General features: G+C 36.7%; 2 protein-coding genes and 2 pseudogenes across 4 annotated transcripts; 3 read left to right on the top strand and 1 right to left on the bottom strand.

Annotated features, from left to right (window-relative positions):
- Positions 1-474: 474 nt before the first annotated feature.
- On the top strand, positions 475-2,113 carry CYP71B25 (cytochrome P450, family 71, subfamily B, polypeptide 25). The gene is made up of 2 exons (NM_113534.1): positions 475-1,379; positions 1,468-2,113. The coding sequence occupies exons 1-2, from the start codon at positions 480-482 to the stop codon at positions 2,071-2,073; spliced, it is 1,506 nt and encodes a 501-aa protein (NP_189258.1). The 5' UTR covers positions 475-479; the 3' UTR covers positions 2,074-2,113.
- Positions 2,114-5,620: 3,507 nt separating this feature from the next.
- Positions 5,621-9,152, top strand: AT3G26265 (annotated as a pseudogene; the record flags this gene model as incomplete). Its single annotated transcript has 1 exon — positions 5,621-9,152.
- A 2,025-nt stretch (positions 9,153-11,177) lies between these two features.
- Positions 11,178-15,910, bottom strand: AT3G26260 (annotated as a pseudogene; the record flags this gene model as incomplete). Its single annotated transcript has 10 exons — positions 11,178-11,762; positions 11,860-11,944; positions 12,031-12,137; positions 12,578-12,658; positions 12,734-12,820; positions 12,897-13,010; positions 13,104-13,217; positions 13,338-13,628; positions 13,708-14,355; positions 15,053-15,910.
- Positions 15,911-16,506: 596 nt separating this feature from the next.
- AT3G26250 (Cysteine/Histidine-rich C1 domain family protein) lies at positions 16,507-17,979 on the top strand (the record flags this gene model as incomplete). Its single annotated transcript, NM_113532.1, has 1 exon — positions 16,507-17,979. One exon carries the CDS (start codon positions 16,507-16,509, stop codon positions 17,977-17,979), a length of 1,473 nt encoding a protein of 490 aa, NP_189256.1.
- Positions 17,980-20,700: the final 2,721 nt, after the last annotated feature.

The following is a 20,700-nucleotide window of genomic DNA, read 5'->3' as shown; positions in this document are numbered from 1 at the left end:
CTTTATTTTCTGATAGGGTTAATAATTTTGAAAACCAGTTTTAATATAAAACAAGAAATTTTGGAATTAACAATAAAATAATTGAATTTTTAAAAATGAAAGAAACTCAAATATGATATTTAACAAACTCAAAGAAACTCTATCATATTTGAGTTTCTTAAATATCAAAAGGTACTCTTTTAATTTTTAAGAAACTATGATATTTAACAAACTCAAATATGATATTTAAGAAACTCAAAGAATATCATATACTATAAAGGTCAAAATATGATATTCTTTCTATATACTTTATTTGTTGTTGTTGTTGTCATGTATTTAATAACCTCAGATATTTACAACTATTTTTAGTCTCATGCTCTTAATCTCCATCAAGAGCATTCCTCATGTATTTAATAATCCCTAATATATACATGTAACTTTGTATTATAAACGTTGTTGATTTTTATTTCATCTTCCAAAAAATCAGAAGAACGAAAACAATGGCGATTCTTCAATCTTTCCTATTGCTTCTATCCCTTCCCTTTCTCTTCACGTTAATCTACACCAAGAAGATGAAGGAATCGAAACGGAATCTTCCTCCTGGTCCAGCAAAGCTTCCGATCGTCGGAAACCTACACCAGCTACAAGGGATGGTTCACAGATGTCTTCATGAGCTCTCCAAGAAACACGGACCAGTGATGCATCTCCAGCTAGGGTTTGTCCCACTGGTCTTGATCTCATCGAGTGAAGCAGCTGAAGAGGCTCTTAAAACACATGACATTGAGTGTTGTACGCGACCTAACACTAACGCCGCAAGGGTTTTCTCCCGTAACAACAAAAACATCGGCCTTGGGGCATACAGTGATGAATGGAGAGAGCTGCGTAAGGTTGCGGTTCGTGAGTATTTCAGCGTAAAAAAGGTACAATCTTTCAGGTATGTTAGGGAGGAAGAGAATCACTTGATGGTCAAGAAACTGAGAGACTTGGCTTTGAAGCAATCTCCGGTGGATTTGAGCAAAACCCTCTTTTGCCTAGCTGCAAGTACCGTATTCAGACCTGTCTTTGGACAGAGTTTCTCAGATAACAAGCATTTCAGCGAGGAAAAGATCGAAGAACTGGTGTTTGAAGCTCAGAAAAGTTTAACTTTCAAATTTTCTGATCTTTTTCCTATTCCTGGTCTTGGATGGTTTATAGGCTTTGTGTCAGGCCAACATAAGGGCCTTCACAAAGTGTTCATCGAGGTTGATAATTTTCTTAATCATATGATTGACGATCATCAAAAGCAGAACCAACCTCAAGATCGTTCTGATATCGTCGGCTCCCTCTTAGATATGATACATAATCAAGAACAAGATAAATCTTTCAAGCTCACCATTGATCATCTCAAGGGAATCACCCAAGTGAGAAAAATAATCTTTTTACTTCATGATTCTTACATCTAACCTATATATACTGAATTAATACTATCATATCTTTTTGTTGACCTAGGATATATTTCTGGCTGGGATAGACACAAGTGCCATTACCATGATTTGGGCGATGGCAGAACTTGTTAACAACCCGAGAGTCATGAAGAAAGTTCAAGACGAGATTCGGTCTTGCATTGGAATAAAAAAGGAGAGAATCGAGGAAGAAGATGTCGGTAAGCTACAGTACTTGAAGCTTGTGATCAAAGAAACCTTAAGACTACACCCAGCAGCTCCTCTTTTACTTCCAAGGGAAACAATGGCTGATATCAAGATTCAAGGCTACGACATTCCTCGAAAAACCCTCCTTTTAGTTAGCGCATGGTCGTTGGGACGAGATCCGAAATACTGGAAAAATCCTGAGGAGTTTAACCCGGAGAGGTTTATCGATTGTCCTGTGGATTACAAAGGACATAGCTTTGAGTTTTTACCATTTGGTTCTGGTAGGAGGTTTTGTCCAGGAATGGCTTCGGCGATTGCGACCATTGAATTGACGCTCTTGAATTTGCTTTACTTCTTTGACTGGAAGTTGCCTGAGGAGATGAAAGATATGAACATGGAAGAATCTGGTGATGTCACAATTGTTAAGAAAGTTCCTCTTGAGCTGCTCCCGGTTCTTTATCATTGAATGATGGCTTAAACTTAAGAAGAAAAAACTTAAAATAAATATCTATTGTGCTTTGGATTTTCTCGTCTTTATAGCATTGTTAACTTCTTTTCCAACTCTTTGAATCTCAATAATAAACTCAAGCTTTTCCTTTCTTGCACTATCTAGGTTCAGTTGATCTTAATGTGTACTGTCTTTGATGTCATGATGACATGTCTCATACCTTTAAAAACAAAATATATATAAATATGACGCATGTCAACCTTGATATTTAAAAGAGAATTTAATTTGTTAGATTCACATTTGAATGCAGTGCTCCCAATGGTTTAATCATCAATTTTGGTTATATTATTATCTAATTGTTTATTTATCAATTTCGATTTCTTTAACAAATCATAGTTTGTCAATAACGTATTTTTGAATTTTGTTTCAAAATAATCTTTCAAATATATATTGGTGAGTTTTGTGGTATGTTATTATAGATGTATAATATGTTCTATTTTATTTTATTTTGTTAAATGAGCTCTTATTGAAGTTGGCTAATATTTGCTTATCCACTATTTTAGTTATTGGGCTTTCTCTTAAAGTATCAATATGTCAATGGCCTTTTGAGTTTGGAGATTTGTTTTAACTCCTAACATATCCTAGATTTGTCATAGATTTGCCTTATCACATTAGCATCTTAGAATATTATATATATAATCTATATAGTTTTTTTTTTTTTTTTTGGTATAAGTATGAACTTTTGAGTTTTGATATTTGAAATTATCGAATTTGAATATTTCCAATTCAAAGTTTTTATCTTGTACGGATGTTTTTGGTAGCGGATAAACTAATAGTGGATCGGCAAACCCCGACCACAACAAACAAATCAAGACAGAGACGACAAAATAATCTTTTACAAGAGACATGTAAGAAGCTGCTATCCATAAGACTATTGTGAGAAGAAATATAGATTCATCTCATTTTAACGTTAATTCTAATTGATAACTATGTACGTTCAAAGTTGAATTCAAGAAAGCAGAATGAAAATAACGTCAAGGTGGTATCATTAAAGAACAAATGATCACGTTAATGACTTGTTTTAATAGTAAATATATGTTTTAAAATAAAACTTCACGTTAATGACTTGTTTTAATAGTAAATATATGTTTTAAAATAAAACTTCAAAAATCAGAACTGACTTCTTAAGAAGTTTGAAAAATAATCACTATTAGTTAACTCTTTCAAAAATTTGATAAATGAATGATGGCAAACCATGTTTCATATATGGTTTCTAATATTAATTTTGGTTCAAATCATCAATTTCTAATCCTAACAATTCGTGTTGTGTTTTTTTCAACATGCACAAACAATTTTATTCAAACGTTTTAAAACTTCCAAATAATCTATCAATTCTCTATTGGTGCGTAAAACCACAGTTAATCAACCGTTACTATAGTTTAAAAACAACATTATTGTCATTTAGCTATTTTTTTTTGTCATATCACCTAAATACAATAATCATTTTTAATACTTTATGATAAGAAACAAGTGGGGATAAACAAAAATTAAGCCGTTGATATTTTTTAGCGGTCTATGTTAACTGTCATATTAGTTGTCATGACTTTTTCTTTCGATTGAAAGAACAGTTTATATTAATGACCTGTTTTGATAGTAAATATATGTTTTAAAATAAAACTTAAAAAATCAGAACTGACTTCTTATGAAGTTTGAAAAATATTAGTTAACTATTTCAAAGAATTGATAAATGAATAATGGAAAACCGTGTTTCATATATGGTTTTATAACATTAATTTTGGTTCGAACTATCAATTCTTATCCTAACAATTCGTGTTGTGTTTTTTCAACATGTACAAACAATTTTATTCAAACATATTAAAACTTCGAATAATCTCTCAGTTCTCTATTTGTGCGTAAAACCACTATTAATCAACCGTTACTATAGTTTAAAAACAACTTTTTTATCATTTACTTTTTTTATTTTTTTGTCATATCACCTAAATACTATAAAAATACTATTATGATAAAAAAACAAATGGGGATAAACAAAAATTAACCGCTTGATATTTTTTAGGGTAATATTAGCGAATAACGTAATTCGACAGCAATATTAAGAAAATGACTTTCATGCAGAAAAGTTGGGTAACTAACGTTTTTGGGCCATGCGAAATAACGAATATAACCTCGGTCATTGGGCGCCAAATCTCTATTTCCGACAGTAGGGTTCTCGGTATAGGAACAACTAGGGTAGTAGAGATATGATTACACCGATACGTAATGAAAATGCATGCATTATAGAAAGCGATATTTTTAAATGTAACATGTTACCTCAATATGCAATTGAACCTAGTTCGAGCTATTGGTTACTACAGGCTGAATCACCGGATTTTGAATACGACACATGTCGTATATAATTACCTTCGGATGATGCATGTAAGAAAATAAAAGAGATGGATGACTTTCCTCAAACCTGCAAGAAATGATTATGGGAAAGGAGATGTGGCGTTTACATGAATACCAAAATACTATAAATATCCCACAAATAGCAAACTTCATAACGTAACCCGCGTTATGTATAAAAAAAACGATGTACAAATTTTCCTTAGCAGCATGTATTAATGTAAAGCAAATGAAGTAGAAGTTTTATTTGGAAGGCCTAAATGGAAATGTACTGGACTGGATTACCTAAAGTATAATGGGCTTTTGAGAAGAAGCTCCAGAAATTATATTTCCGAAACAGCATAAGTACAACGAAAACAACATGTTTTGTTACAAAAAACGCAACAATCATTGTTCTCCCACTTGCAAAGATAACATAGTGGAAGAAGTATAAAAAGTAACAGATGTGACAGTGAAAAGCGCGTGCAAAGAGGAGAGTAGATACGTATCCATAGCATTAAATGCGGCGTCAGAGAGTTTCAGCTTTCAAGGTATTAAACTGTTAAAAAATGAAAACTTTTTCTTATGTGTACCAATCTTAACACACGCTATATATGTGCTTCTCACGTACGCTACATCTTATCGACTCAAGTAGGTGACACGTCTCAAATGACGTCAGCGTTACGACAGAGCAAGTTGAGCACGAAGATATAGTGTATCTTACCTCGGGACAAGTTGATGTGTAAAAACATGAGTATATGGTAAATCACTTGGTTCTACTTCCGATAACATGCAATACAAATAAAGAACAAGTACATGTTTGATGCGACATTCGTGAAGAGATCTTCTCGCCGCCCTCGGGTGTTGGGAGGGAAATCATAACCTTTTAAAATTCACGTCGTTGTAAATGGGTCAGCAACTGTTGCCCAAAATATCTAGACTACTGTAGCCCTAAAAAGTTCAACTATTCTATATAAGATAATAGATGGCAAGATATCATCTCTCACACCTCTTCTTCTATCTAAAAAACACAAACGAAGTATCCAACAACATCTCAGAGGTCGATCGTTGCTGTTTTGGTATGCAATTAATGATTGTTCTTTTTGTCTACTTTGATGTTATATTAATAAATCGCATGGTGATTTTATATGGTATTTAATGCAACCCTATTGATGTGTAGGTACCAATGGTTATTATAACCGAAATAACCGAAGACCGTTATGTCCGGACGGTGAATGGAACCTGGGCAATCGGAGCTGATGGCACATGGATATTCATAGCAAACCACAATAATGCTGTCAGACGGTTGAGTATTCGTGAAGGTGAAAAGCTGTCATCAGTTCGGGAGCTGGTTAGAGAAGCGTACGGCCAGAAATACATGGGATGTCAGCTACACATGACATACCAATGGCCTGATTGGATGGACATGGAGGCTACCTTTGGAGGACGAACGAAGCCAGTAACCATCGCCATAGATGAGACAATGGGGGTTTTCCTAGCTATGCGTTTTGAGTTGGAAGACTTGAGTTTGTTTGTCTCTAAGCTAACGGTAGATGGTGTTCCGGTTGATGATGGAATGAGTCAGACATCGAGTTACGGGTTGGCAGCTAAGGGGAAATCACCATTGTATTGCAATGAGGAAAGATCTCCTAACTACGAGTCCGCCATTTGGAGAAAGCTAATAGATGATGAAGCGGTCCTCCGATGGATGCGTTCGACAGGTACAGATGGTGCAAACATCGGTGGCTCTTCCTCCAACGCACATGCACCACCTATGGGAACTACTGTTGAGCCAGCTTTGACTTTGGAAACAACTCAAAGTATGGACACGGCGAGTGAAAAGGCAGATGAGGTATTCATTTAGTAGTTCAATATTTTTTATAATTACCAAGAATGTACCAAGCTTATATCAAATCTATTTACGCAGAAAGGAGATTCAAATCTTGTGGAGGCAGATTTGCTGGCAAATCTAGGGCTACCGTCAATTAATCTGGCAACTGATAATTACGTTTCTGACAGTGGAAGTGAAGGGTACAACGACGAGAATGAATATGACGGGGCAGAAACTCTTAAGGAGTGCAAGTTTTTCGGGCCGTCGGCGACAATCATGACCGAACCTCTAGATGTACACTTGGACCTACAGGTCCCACTACAACAGGCTCTTGAAGATATGTGCATTAACTTCGCATCTTTCAACAGGGATGCGGCGCCAACCCTAGATGAACAAGGAGACGAAGGTACCACTTGCATAGCATGCTATTTTCGTATAAAACACATCTATTTATATATAATTTGATATCGGGTACCTATAAGATATCTTGCACATTCTGTATCCGTCGAGGGCCTACTTATTTATGTTCCAAATAGTCCAGCATGTTGCTAAATAGCACGTGAAACATTGGAAACTATTGTTTCTTTGGTTTATAACTACGTTACGTCGAATGTATTTGTACAATAATTTATATTTACATTGATATACGTAACTATAACATGGCATGCTTACTTATATCGTGTAATTTCTATTTATTTTTCCATTTATTCCTATGTATTGTAATATCATGCATTACGTTGAAACACATTGTTGTCTGATTTGATAGCTAAGTTTCGTTATTTTTTACAGGTCGTGTCGGGATGGAACTAGCAATTCGGGATGTTGTGTATGAAGGTGATGAACTGTTTGTCGGCCGGGTATTCAAAAACAAACAAGATTGCAATGTCAAGTTAGCAGTACACGCACTTAATAGGCGTTTTCATTTTCGCTGTGATCGCTCCTGCAAGAAATTAATGACTTTGACATGCATTTCTGAATCGTGCCCTTGGCGTGTGTACATTTTCAAATTGGAGGACACGGACAATTATCAAATTCGAAGTGCAACACTGGAGCACACTTGCACAGTCGAAGAACGGTGTAACTACCACAGGGAGCAACAACGAGGGTAATCGGGAGCATAATTAAGTCAAAATATGATGGCAACACACGGGGGCCAAGAGCTATAGACCTACAGCGAATCCTTCTAAAGGATTATTCGGTTAGAATTTCTTATTGGAAGGCATGGAAATCAAGAGAAATTGCTTTGGAGAGTGCGCAAGGCTCAGTCTGTTACCGGCCTACATTCATGTCTTGCAAAAGGCCAACCCCGGTTCAATTGTTGATCTTAAAACTGAGATTGATGCTAAAGGAAATTACAGGTTTAAGTACCTTTTCTTAGCATTTGCCGCCTCAATTCAAGGATTCGCATGCATGAAACGGGTTATTGTGATCGACGGCGCGCACCTGAAAGGCAAATATGGAGGCTGCCTCCTAACGGCCAGCGCACAAGACGCGAACTTTCAAGTTTATCCCTTAGCTTTTGGGGTGGTCGATAGCGAGAACGACGACGCGTGGGAGTGGTTTTTCCGCGTTTTGAGCACAGCTTTCCCCGATGGAAAGAACCTGACATTCGTCTCTGACCGACATTCATCCATTTACACGGGGCTGAGAAGGGTAATCTCTAATCTCTGCTGTTTTTTTATTTTTACATGTATTATATTTTAACCCTAGCATTTAACATTAAACACACATGATAGTTCATAAATTACGTGAGGTACCAATATAATGCATGCGATAGTTAATAATAATTGGTATTCCTCGTTTCTTATTAGGATAGATCTAACGTATTGCAGTTTTTAACCACTAGAAATTAATATTCTTAACATCACATGCTATACCAGTATAACACATGTTATAGGAACTAATAACAGCTACATTATCGCAGGTGTATCCAAAGGCTAGGCACGGCGCTTGCATAGTTCATCTCCAAAGAAACATTGCAACCTCCTATAAGAAAAAACATTTGTTGTTCCACGTATCGAGAGCTGCTAGGGCTTACCGTATTTGTGAGTTTCATACCTACTTTAACGAAGTGATAAAACTTGATCCAGCTTGTGCACGGTACCTAGAGTCAGTTGGATTTTGTCATTGGACAAGAGCATATTTCCTTGGGGAAAGATACAATGTCATGACAAGCAATGTAGCGGAGTCTCTGAACGCAGTCTTGAAGGAAGCCCGGGAATTACCAATAATTTCGCTGTTAGAATTCATAAGGACAACGTTGATTTCATGGTTTGCTATGAGGCGTGAGGCGGCTAGATCCGAAACATCTACACTCCCACCAAAGATGAGAGAAGTGGTGCATCAAAACTTTGAAAAGTCAGTCAGATTTGTTGTGCACCGGATCGATAGGTACGATTATTAGGTCAGGGAAGAAGGTTCTAGTGTCTTCCACGTTAAGCTACTGGACCGCACCTGTTCCTGTAGAGCATTTGATTTGCTTCACCTGCCTTGCCCCCATGCAATAGCTGCAGCAGTGGCAGAGGGAGTTCCAATTCAAGGACTGATGGCGCCCGAATATTCAGTTGAAAGCTGGAGAATGTCTTACCAAGAAACAATAAAACCTGTTCCTAATGTTGGTGACGTTTTCGCTTTGCCTGAACCAATAGCCTCCCTCCACCTGTTCCTTCCAGCAACACGGAAGCCACCGGGTAGGCCCAAAAAAAAGAGAATCATATCAAGAGGGGAATTTACGGTAAATGTATTGTTTTTGGACAGAAATTGACCCTATTTGATTGTTGATTTCTTAACTAGCATGTGTTTTCCGCAAGGACCACAACGCCAACTAACACGTTGTTCCCGTTGCACAGGCGCATGACATAACCGCGCCACGTGCAAAATGTCCATATGAAGGTTTGCAACATATTTTACAAAAAAAACATGGTGTACAAAACAATAACACGACTAATTAAGTTATTACATTATATGCAGGGGGTATTGTATATCGCGTCTTGCTCATGGGTTATAAGTTGTGTAATATATGCAAGGGGAAGTCCATCAAGGATGGAGGTATATGTAAAAGGAAGGGTAACTTGGTTTAATGTACATATTAGCAATTAGATGTTGCGATTAGGGTGACGCCTAAACGTTACGTACAAAATGCAATCAAGGAAATCCCAAATCCTATTGGTGCCTTAATGAAGATGATGTTCTACCAGGCAAAGGGAAATATTTTGTTTTTTGGATTTTGTGTAAGAAACTTTGAATTCCCCCTTTTGTAGACAGACCCATGATATTAAGTAAAGACGCGAGTGTTTAATTAAAAGTACATGTTGTAGTGTAAAATGACACACAGAACATCACATCTATTACTTCACTTAGACCAAAAGGTTTAAAAGACACATATCAAATTGTAGCAATTAATCCATGATGCAAAAACTGCTCAATTAAATAATTATTTTCCATGTACAGATGCTATTTTCTTGCCAACCATGCAGATAAATCGTAATACATGTTATTATACTGCAACACATGCGATGAACACTGTTTACATAGGATTCCAGTCCCACTTGAAATATTTTAATAGAACTCAATAAGTTTACTCCCACCACACATTATCTACCCACCACCAACCCCACATAAATGTGTGTATACACACTCCACCAGTATTGCCCTATATATACATGAATCTCACCGACCAATGAATAACATAATCCTCCCTATACACACATGATAGCTCGAGTTGAAATGAGAAAGTACAGACAAAATCCTGTACTTATGCGGGTGGGTGGGTTATTCAAAAAACAATTTGAAGACGCATTGGAGACAAACAACCCCGAAGCACATTACTTGGAAGGGCTCATGTACGCTTGTTGGGAAAAAGATTTAAACATGGCTAAAAACACATTTTCAAAGCGATAAACAAAGTAGATGTGGCACTGTTTGTGATGGCAATGTTGACAATTTGTGGTGGAGAGAAAGAGCTAGGTGAGTTTTTCACTGAACAGTTGTTTGCACAACCTTGGGCCGAGGTATTCGCTATGGGAGACTCTCTATTTGCAGCTCTTGAGCGAATGGCGGTGCGTCAAGGTACAGTTTACAGGCTTACATAGAATGGGGCCCATCCCCCATGTGTATCAATCCACAACATATATAATAGGTGCGAAGAGTGCTATATATTCTTTTGTTCCAAAGAATTCTGTCGGCGATGTTAGCTGTTAGGAGCTTCTCATCCTAATCGGCCGATAACATGATATGACTGGGTTTTACTTGTTGTATGTCTAATGTTTTAGTATCTGTGGAAACTTGTCACCAGTCGGGTAACTCTTAAAAATAACGTAATGTTTGTTGACATTACATGTTGTATGTATGTTGTGTTATGATTATTATGTCTAATGTCTCGTTGTTTGATTTATATTAGTTAAATAATACTAAATAGTTCCATTTGCAACAGTGAACATCTAATTGTATGCTAACAGAACATGTCAAAACAATAAAAGCCATCCTACATGTATATTAATATTAGTTAAGAATCCTTGTTTAAGATCAAACAATTTAAAAATGTATCTATGAATAACAAGTTGTACGCTAACATAACATGTCATAAACTTTACAGACAAGCAATTTCGATTAAACATGATTGTTTACAAGCATATATATTAACAATTGTTGGGTTTAGATATCTAGAGAGTACAAAGTCGTAATTCTCGTAGATGCATCAGTTTTAATGCATCTATATTTTAAAAACACATGTCATCAAAGTAAATACTATGGTACATAAAACAATATCAGGTAGTAATTATATAAACAGACAGAATAACGATACATCGAAACAACATTAATATCCTAGGAAAGGTCTCTGCAAAATTACAGAATAAGGTGATAGTAATACAAAAAACTAGGTGCAGTTTCCGAGCGTCCCATTAGCCAACTCTTACCCAGCAATAAAATATTTTTTTGCAGCAGTCACCACAGAAACGTGGGTCACTTCCTTGCATGACTGAATCCCACCCTCGGCATGCACTTCTATTAAATGAGCAGCAAAAACACCCGAATATTGTACAGCATCAGCCAGTGGAACTTCATTTTCCCTGTTAACAACAACAGCTTTCAATCGAAGTTTCTTTTCCCCACCCTTCTTTGAAGCAAAACGAAAAAGGTAAGGTAGCATTTCAGCCAAGGGCGAAAGGATATTCTTCAACTTGGTTTCACGCCATAATCCTGTATAGCAGTCTAGAACAGTAATGACTTTTGAATTCACATCAAGACATAGCCCCACCCAATGCTTTGAGTCGACGAGAAAGGGAAAGTAGACCCTTCCAAACCCGGAGGGAGTGCATTCTAGTAGATCATGGTCAAACCCATACATTCCCTTGTCAGCTGTCTTCGAGAATTTGGGGTAATGCTTGCATAATTCATTGGCAAATGCCGAATCAATGAATGTTACATCTTGCTGCTTCTCTATGATATTTTTTGCTGTCCAATCAATCCTTATGCAGTTTATGAATATGTCCATAACCTGAGGAATAGTAAATGGATTTACGCTGTTAAAGGACTCTTCATGGATGAAAATAAATAGCTGTATATTTGAATCTGTGGATATATATATATAATACCAAACTAGGCACGACTGCCTTCAATTCTACAATATCCCGGAGTTCCGATGAAGACAAGGTCCGATCAGCACCAAAATCAATGGGCCTAAAACACCGGGTAGATAGGTTATAATTAAGTTAATTAAAATGAAATGAAATTATCATAGCATAACAAAGATGAGGAAAGAATACCAAGTCAGTGCATATAAACGATTAATCTTAGCAATGCGGCTAACATCATGACCAAATATAACCGTCCTACTACTCTTGGAGGATGAAATAAGTGTTACAGGTTTGAGCTGAGAAAAATGGAAGATTAGTTAGAAATAATCTGACATATACACTAAATTCACGAGTTTTTATTAAAAAGCACTTTCATGTTTTATATAATGCATGATATTTGTCCTCATAAGCAAATGTTTAACATGCACTTTATAATTAACACATGCTGTTCAAGAATATAAAACCTTAACCAACTTAAATCAACCGTGTTTTAAATAAAACTCATGACCAACTACGACGAGAACTAATATAAACTAATGTATGTTATATAGTTATAAAGCATGTCCCTTAGTTTTATAACAAAACCACGTGAACTTTAGAAATATAGAACGTTGTGGAAATAAAATCCGTTATTTTAAAAACAAAACCATAACCAGATAAACTGAGTTCTAACAATGATGCCCCTAAGAACCTATGAAATTCATATCTACTAAGACTCTAACTCATTCATAGCAACCTTGTCATCGCGGGCCACTAATTCAGTTGGCGGGGAGCCTGCGACCGAAGAATTTTGTATCACCGAGCTGGATAAATTGGCCTACAACGTGGGGGAAACATTAAAATGTGATACATTATAGCGCATCTAATGTTTTTTATGTAATTCAGCTCTTACCTCATCATTTAAAGCAGGAGTATCTGCTATTCTATGTGCATCTCTGTCAGAAACAATGCTTCCACCCTCTGGTTTGGATAAATTAGCCTACATCAAACCCACAACATAAATATGTGGTAAGATGACATCATACAAACTAACAATACAGAGACTCAGATCTAACCGCATCACTTAGAGTAGGTGGGGCAACGATTGTTTCTTCGTCTTTCCCTGACACAATCTCATCATCTTGTGGGTGTGGGGTAGATTTATCATTGCTATTCTCATCTGCCTGAAACTGGAAAACAAAAAAACAAACATCAAACCCACAACATAAATATGTGGTAAGATGACATCATACAAACTAACAATACAGAGTATCAGGTCTAACCGCATCACTTAGAGTAGGTGGGGCAGCGATTGTTTCTTCGTCTTTCCCCGACACAATCTCATCATCTGGTGGGTGTGGGGTGGATTTATCATTGCTATTCTCATCTGCCTGAAACTGGAAAACCAAAAAACAAACATCAATGAACCGAAATAGAACCAATGAATTGGTAAAACATGGTAATTCAACAACTTGCAAAGAGGATGGATTCTTAGTTCCAAAAGGTGAATGCAATACCATAGATGGTTCCGTAATGTTTGGCTCCGATTCAATATAAGCATTGTATTCTGTGTCAGGATTAACTGGAACCTGTAGTTGGGGAGCTTCATCAGGATTTGGTGAATCACTGCTTGACGGACTGTCATGATTTCCATCCTGAGGTACTTCATCGGAGTCGCCAACAATCCCGGAACCTTTAACTTGCTGTTGAGGTTTCTCTACAGAAGCAGCAATATCTCCTGACCTAGTGTCTACCTCCACAAGTGGAAGGGTGGTAGACGTTGAACTATTGTGTACTCTCCTCCTCTTCTGCAGATGACAAACAGTTATAGAAGTAATAAATGTTAACAAATAAAAGGTAAAAGAAGATAAACTTATAAATTATTACCAGCAAACTACGGTTCAGTGGCTTTGCCTTCGGAAATAAGCGATGTTTAGTATTTGTCGGCTGGGTAGGTGAATCATCATTGATATCTTCCATCACTTCCCCTAAAACTTGATCAAGAATATCTGTTGCACTATTCTTCATGGTATGCACTCCCACAGATGTATCCATATCAACAACAGATCCTCCCTTCACACCCACTCCAGGACGTTGAACCTCTTCGTACACATGATGTTTGCCATGGGTTGCTCTCAGTAAGGTGCTTAATCTAGCCTCCGAATCAGCTATAGCCTTCAACATACGAGTCTCCATTCGCTTGTCTTTCTTGTCAATATAGTTTTTGATCGAGTCTGGTATGCTAAACTGGCCTTTAGCTTTACGAGTTTTGGAGGAGGCATCCATGGTTTCATTAGTTTGGTTGTTGTCATCATCACCACAATCATGAGTGCTACAAACATCGCTGTTGTCATTCCTTTCATCAGGCAAAGAATCAGGGACTACACCACCTAAGAACATGGATCCCTTAAATAGGTGATCCTCTCTAATAAGTTGCAATAAGCTGTCAACACGAGGATCAGCTACGTCATCAATCCACCCTCTCGAGAAAGGGTCACCATTAGCTGTACCACTCATAACAGATGTGACTTTGGTCTGCAAAAAAATCAAGATTTCTTAATTTAAGATCATGCTATTGTTATTAATAAAGAATGTTTAGTTTTACGTTTAAAAGCCAGAGAATATTCATAAATATCAGATGATATAAATTTAAAACAAAAAGAAGCTATAGTAAAATATCTAATACATTATTACGTTATCCCCTAAACCAACAAGATTTACGCCCAACTACAGACGAAACATTACACGGGTGATTAAATTAAATCATGTGAAATATATATACAACATGCGATTTATCAATAAATCATATTAAAAGCGACATAATGTAGACTAATTTTAATAAATCTCTAACATTACCCTTAACGTAATGCAATACAAAACTTATGTAAAGTAGTCAATACATTATTACGGTATCCCATAGAACAACTAGATTAAAACCCAACTCCAGACCAAACATAACACGGTTGATTAAATTAAAACATGTTACATATATTTAAAGGATGTGATTTATCAATAAATCATAATACACCCTCAAATAACGTAGACTAATTGTATTAAATCTCTAAAATTACCCTTCACATACTGCAATCCCAATAAGTACGCTATTTTAAGTTAATACATGCTAGACAATTTAAAATCATGTTATGTAGAAGTACATTAACTAAAGTTTTATATAACATGATATAAAGTATAATAGTATGTATTTTATAAAAGGACGAAATGCAACGATTACTTGGGACTGCCTATCGACTTTCCAGACAATATCCAACTTCAAGCTCCATAGACGCTCTATTTCCTTCTGTGTTTCCTCCATATCTGAGTCATCATCTTCGTCAACCTCAGGGAATTGCAATTCCCTAATTCGAGGCACACTTTCAAGGAACAATAGTTGGATTGCGTGTGGGAATCCCTGAACCGTGACATATTTCTGCATAAGCTTATCAGCACCCCTTGCTGTAACACTCTTCAACGTCAATAAAAAAGATGTAGTTCCCCACGGATGATTAAGAAACTTATCCAGATTTTCTGCCATGTCCGCATGTACCGGAGATATTTTGCTTCTATCCGACGTCGGGCACAAGACGCCATCAATGAGGGCTAGAGTAGCGTACCGTAGACGAATTCCTTGATCTTCAACCATTCGTTTCTTCAGCCTACCAACAACCCACTCAACAGATACATCACTCCAGTCAAATAAGTTGTACCAATACTTGCCAGGAAGTAATTTTCGTTTCCCCTTTCTCTCTTTGACATGAGGGAGTTTGTTGTAGTTGAGCCCAGTTACTCTTTCAAACTCAGATATCGAAAACCGAATTGGGGAACCAGAGAATATTACCCAGATTTCATTTTCCTTGCTAACAACTAGCTGCCTCGTTAGAAGAAAGTGAATAAGCTTCCCAGAATACGCGGCTCCCTCCGGGATATCAAATAATTTTCCAAACTGCGATTTCCGTAGAATCTTCATGTCGTCTTCATCTAGAGCGTTGGCGATGTCATCGATTAAAGATAACTCATTGTAAGACTGGACTCTTTCACCGTTTGGTTCAGATCCAGCCCGAAACAACCGACGAGGAAGAGGGTGGTTCGCCATCTAGAAACAGTATTAGCGTATACAGATTTCACCTGCGACGACGAGAACTTTATTTGCTTATCAACAGTTACTAAACTAAATCCCTTGTGAAATATACTAATTGTGTGCTTTAAAATCCAGATCTAACAATATTTACCTTCGGGATTGATGGATTCGACCCCGTATGTAGCACAAACACACGAATCGACAGATTTTAAACGGGATTTTGATGTCGCATGTGGTTTTTTTTTTCTGCAGGTATGTTCTTCAACAGAGAGAGAAACGGAATAGGCGCTAGGGTTTTCTGTTTAGAGCATATTTTCTGATATAAATGAAAATTATTCATTTTCTTGAAATTATAGTCTATATCGGTTGCGTCTTCAAACCAACTTTGGGCTCCGGGTGATTTCAAATTTCAAAATTTGAAATGATATGCCTATGAAGCTATTTGTCCCCTGAACCAAAAACCTATTGTAAGGAGTCTATAGTCATTTAAAGTATATTTCCGACAGGTACTATTCAGCCATAGTTAGTTTCTATATTCTTTTCGAATTCATAATCATTTTTTTAGGCAATGCTATTGCTGTCACGAAGTTCTCCATGACGATACCACAAGTATGTTTTATTTTTGTTCTCCTTGCGATTTTGGGCTCAAATTTACATGTGCCAAGAAATCACCAGTCTTGTCTATCGACCAACCCAAGTGGCATGAGCATACACTTGCTGTGTTTCCAAGTCAGGATCCCCAAACTTGCAGCCTATGCGCCTTCAAACATTCAAATTTGGTTTTCTATATATGTCCCCCTTGCGACTTTATCGTTCATCAAAGCTGTTTTAGCTTACCTCATGTCATACGGATTTCTCGCCACCTCCATTGTATCTCTTTTACCCATTCTTTCCCAAAAGGAGATGGTATTTGTGGTGTTTGCCGCCGGAAGATTAACAATGATTACGGGGGGTATCATTGCATCAAGAACGGTTGTTTTTATGCGGTTCATTCAAAATGCGCCACTCAAACAAATGTTTGGGATGGTATAGGACGTGAAGGAGAGTCAGAAGAAGAAGTGGAAGAACTTGAGCCATTCGTGACGATAAGCGATGGAATCATACAACATTTCAGTCATGAACATCATCATTTGACACTTGATGAGAACACCAGCAAAGATTACGACGAGAATAAGCTGTGTCAAGCATGCATCATGCCTATTTATTTTGGTAACTCCTACTCTTGCTTGCAATGTGATTTCATTCTACATGAAGAATGTGCAAAACTTTCTCGCAGATTAGATCACCCGATACATCCACATCAACTCACTTTAGTAACAGATAACCCTCTCAGACCTGTCGGGTATTCGATTAATTCTGATCGTGATATTTGTTCAGCTTGTCCTTCGTTGTGTATAGCTGGTTTCTTCTATGAGTGCAGTGAAAGAAATTGCGATTTTAGGCTACATGTGCAGTGCGCCAGAATTTCGGAGCCTTTACTTCATCCAAGTCATATGCATCCTTTATTCCTAACATCCAAACCAGATGAGGAAAGAAACTGTTCGGTTTGCGCCGAAGCGCGAGGTTATTACACCAAGGAAACCTTCAATTGCATTGAGGAAGAGTGTGACTTTGCTTTGTGTTTCAAATGTGCTACTTTACCTCAAAAAGTGAGGTATAAGCATGATAAACACATACTCCCTCTTTTTTATGGGAAGAAGACAAGTAGCATGACCTATTGGTGTGAAGCTTGTGAGGGGAAAATAAATCCTGAAGAAGGGTTTTATAAGTGTGATGAGTATTGTTGTGTCCACCTACACATTACATGTATGCTTGGGAAGGACTTATACTTGAAGCCTCGTTCATCATGGTCTATCTCTAGGGGATCGCTATTGATTCTGCCTAACTTTATGGGTATATCTCGACCTATTTGCTCATCCTGTCATAATCGTTGTCCACAGAGAATAATTTTAGTCTCACTTTCATCTTTCTTCTGTTCCGTGTATTGTATACCCACAAGAGGTGAACTGGGTTTCTTTCGGGGATTTCAAGCTGGCGAGGTAGCTCTGCTAATTAGTTCTCTTTCTGTCAAGTTGTCTTTCTGAAACAATTATAGAATCACAAAGTTAGACCCTTATCTTCTGCTTGTTGTTAACGACTCCTACTCTCTCTTCAACCTTGAAGCGAATTGCTGTTCAAGCAACAATCTACTTGATATGGAAAGAAAGAAACATCAGGTATCATGATTATGTCTCAGTTACTTTTGCGGTGGTCTTCAATCAGATCGAGAGAAACATCAAAGACATTCTTCTAGCAAGGCGTTTCCGATTAGGCTGCTCTCCCAATGATTCTCCCATGCTTTCAAGTTTCTATGTTTCTATGTAATAGTTTATCTACGGATGTTTAATATTTTTTTGGCCCTAGAAGCTCCTGCCCCCAAGCTTTTGTAAATAAACTTGTTCCTTTGGGTAATATAATTCACATTTTATCAGAAAAGTTAGACACTCATCAGTCTCAAGGAAACAAACTTGTTCCTTTGGGACTGTGACACTGATTCCTTGGAATTCAAAATCAGCAATCAAGGTTTTCTTGCAGGTTTTTGGTAACATCCCAAGTATCATTGTTAATTTCTTGAAATTTAAACTACTATTACCATCCCACTGGGAAACTAATATATGAAACTCTTCCAAAGCATCAAGCCCTAACAATGAACTTTTGTTCAAGAAATCTCCTAACTCTCCTCTAAGAAACCATACTTTTCTTACACACACATCAATACAAGCATAACTTCTTCTATACTCTTCTATCTATTCAATACTCTGCTTCTCTTTTGTTCCTCATACATGACTCATGATCTCCCACATGTGAGCTCTCTTATCAGAAAATGATCGTCGTAACCGGATTTAAAACAAGGAACATTCTGAAATTAGTCTTGGGATCACGGTTGATTTAGCAACAAAGTATAGAACATATAACCTTTCTGGTGCAGCAACTAGAGAACTTAACAATTACAAACTTCAAAACAAAAACAGCTGCTTTCATCAGAAAACTATAACATGTTCTCTCTCAATCGAAAATAATACACAAAAGATCCTTAGGAAAAGAAAAATAAACATCATTCAACAGACAACAGATTTGACAAATTTCTCGTAAAGAATCGAACCTCCACGTTCAAGCTCCTCTAGTCCTCTCTCTTGTCTCAAGTATCCCTTCACATCAACTACACAGATAAATACATAAATACATAAATATTTTAGTTATTTTTTCTACATATTAAAATTAGGATGAATTAGAAAATAACTAAAAAAAAAAAATCCAATTAAATACATCATCTATATAAAATAACAAAGGGATTGTGACACGTTTAGGCACTTTTTGATAATATTATTCTTTTTGAGACACTTATGAGAGAGTGAGCACTTTGCCATCTTTTTGAGAGAAAATTGGACCAATTTACCCCTAAAGTAGTGATTACGCAATAATTTTAAACTCATTATTGTTGAGATCGTGTGGGTGAGAAATTATCTTCTTTTTATCATCTCTCTCTCTTCCATATTCTTTTGTTTTTCATCATTTTCAGTTCTCTCTTTCAAAATCATTGTTGTTCTCTATAATTCTTACAAAATCATGGTCGTTCCCATTAATTTTCTCTCCTTTCCATAAGAAATCACCAATCTTCATTATACCATATATAATCTCCTCATAAACTTTCGATTTGTCGTCTCCTCATAATCTCTTCATAATCTCTAAGTTTGAGATCCACGACAACAAACCCAGGAAGAAGATGATCATCATCCTTGCGATTCTCAGAATCCTCTAACAATAAGTTTCTTTGTTATTGTCTCTACTGATTTTTTCTGTTTATATCACCGTGAAATTCTAGATATTACGATGTTACAGAGATTAGAGGTCTTTGTTCATCGTGAATTTACTTGCGATTAAATCGAACAATTAGTGGATTAGGCTCTTATAGTTTGCTAGTCATGTTTTTTCTGAAAATATTGAAGTTATGGGTTTAATTTATTTGAAAACTGATAGAGAAGCCCAAGTTGATATATCGAACGTTGATGGATGTGTTTGGTAAATCTATGTTCGTGGATAAAAGTGTGTTTGTAGCTCGCTCTGCTTTTTTTATTGGTATGTGCATTATGGATGGCTTATTATGGATTGTGAATTATGGATTGTTATGGTGAGATTTGTGAATCTTTTCATGTTTGATTAATAGGTGAACAATCCCAAAAACAAGCTATATGTGGTGATTTTGTTACAATGATGTCCATATTAATTGGTGGTTACAGAACACTTGCTGCAAAGGCTACAGAACAGTGGCTGAAAAGCGGTGGATAGAGGACATTGACGAGTGTCCAAAAAATCAAGTCCAAATGGTCACCTAGTAACTCACATGTCGTTTCATATCAATGCACAAATTTAGACATGAACAGTAATCGTCGATAAAAAATTGTTGAGCTTTTGGAGTTCTTCCTCTATTTAACTTTTAGAGGTTCACTTCTCTTACATCTCTCATTTCTCATTAATGCTTTGCTTAACTCACTCATTTTAACACAAGCACAAAAAGAACCTTCACTCTCTTTCTCTCTAGTCTTTGGTTAGTTTCTTGTTTTGACACGAAGACATAAAACGATTAGTAAGAGAGAGAAAAGAGAAAACATTAGTTGTCAACATTTTTGTATTGGATCTAAAGATAAATTCTTATAACAAGACATACACACATTTGTGGATGGTTATAATTGTTAAATCCAACTTTTAATTTTACTGAAATTACAGAAGATCTCTACAAGGTCTCGAAGGCTCACGTTGTATCCATG

The sequence above is a fragment of the Arabidopsis thaliana genome, chromosome 3, assembly GCF_000001735.4.
Source record: "Arabidopsis thaliana chromosome 3, partial sequence".
Taxonomy (NCBI): Eukaryota; Viridiplantae; Streptophyta; class Magnoliopsida; order Brassicales; family Brassicaceae; genus Arabidopsis; species Arabidopsis thaliana.
Note: the sequence above shows the minus strand (reverse complement) of the source record. Positions and strands in the feature narration are given on the sequence as shown.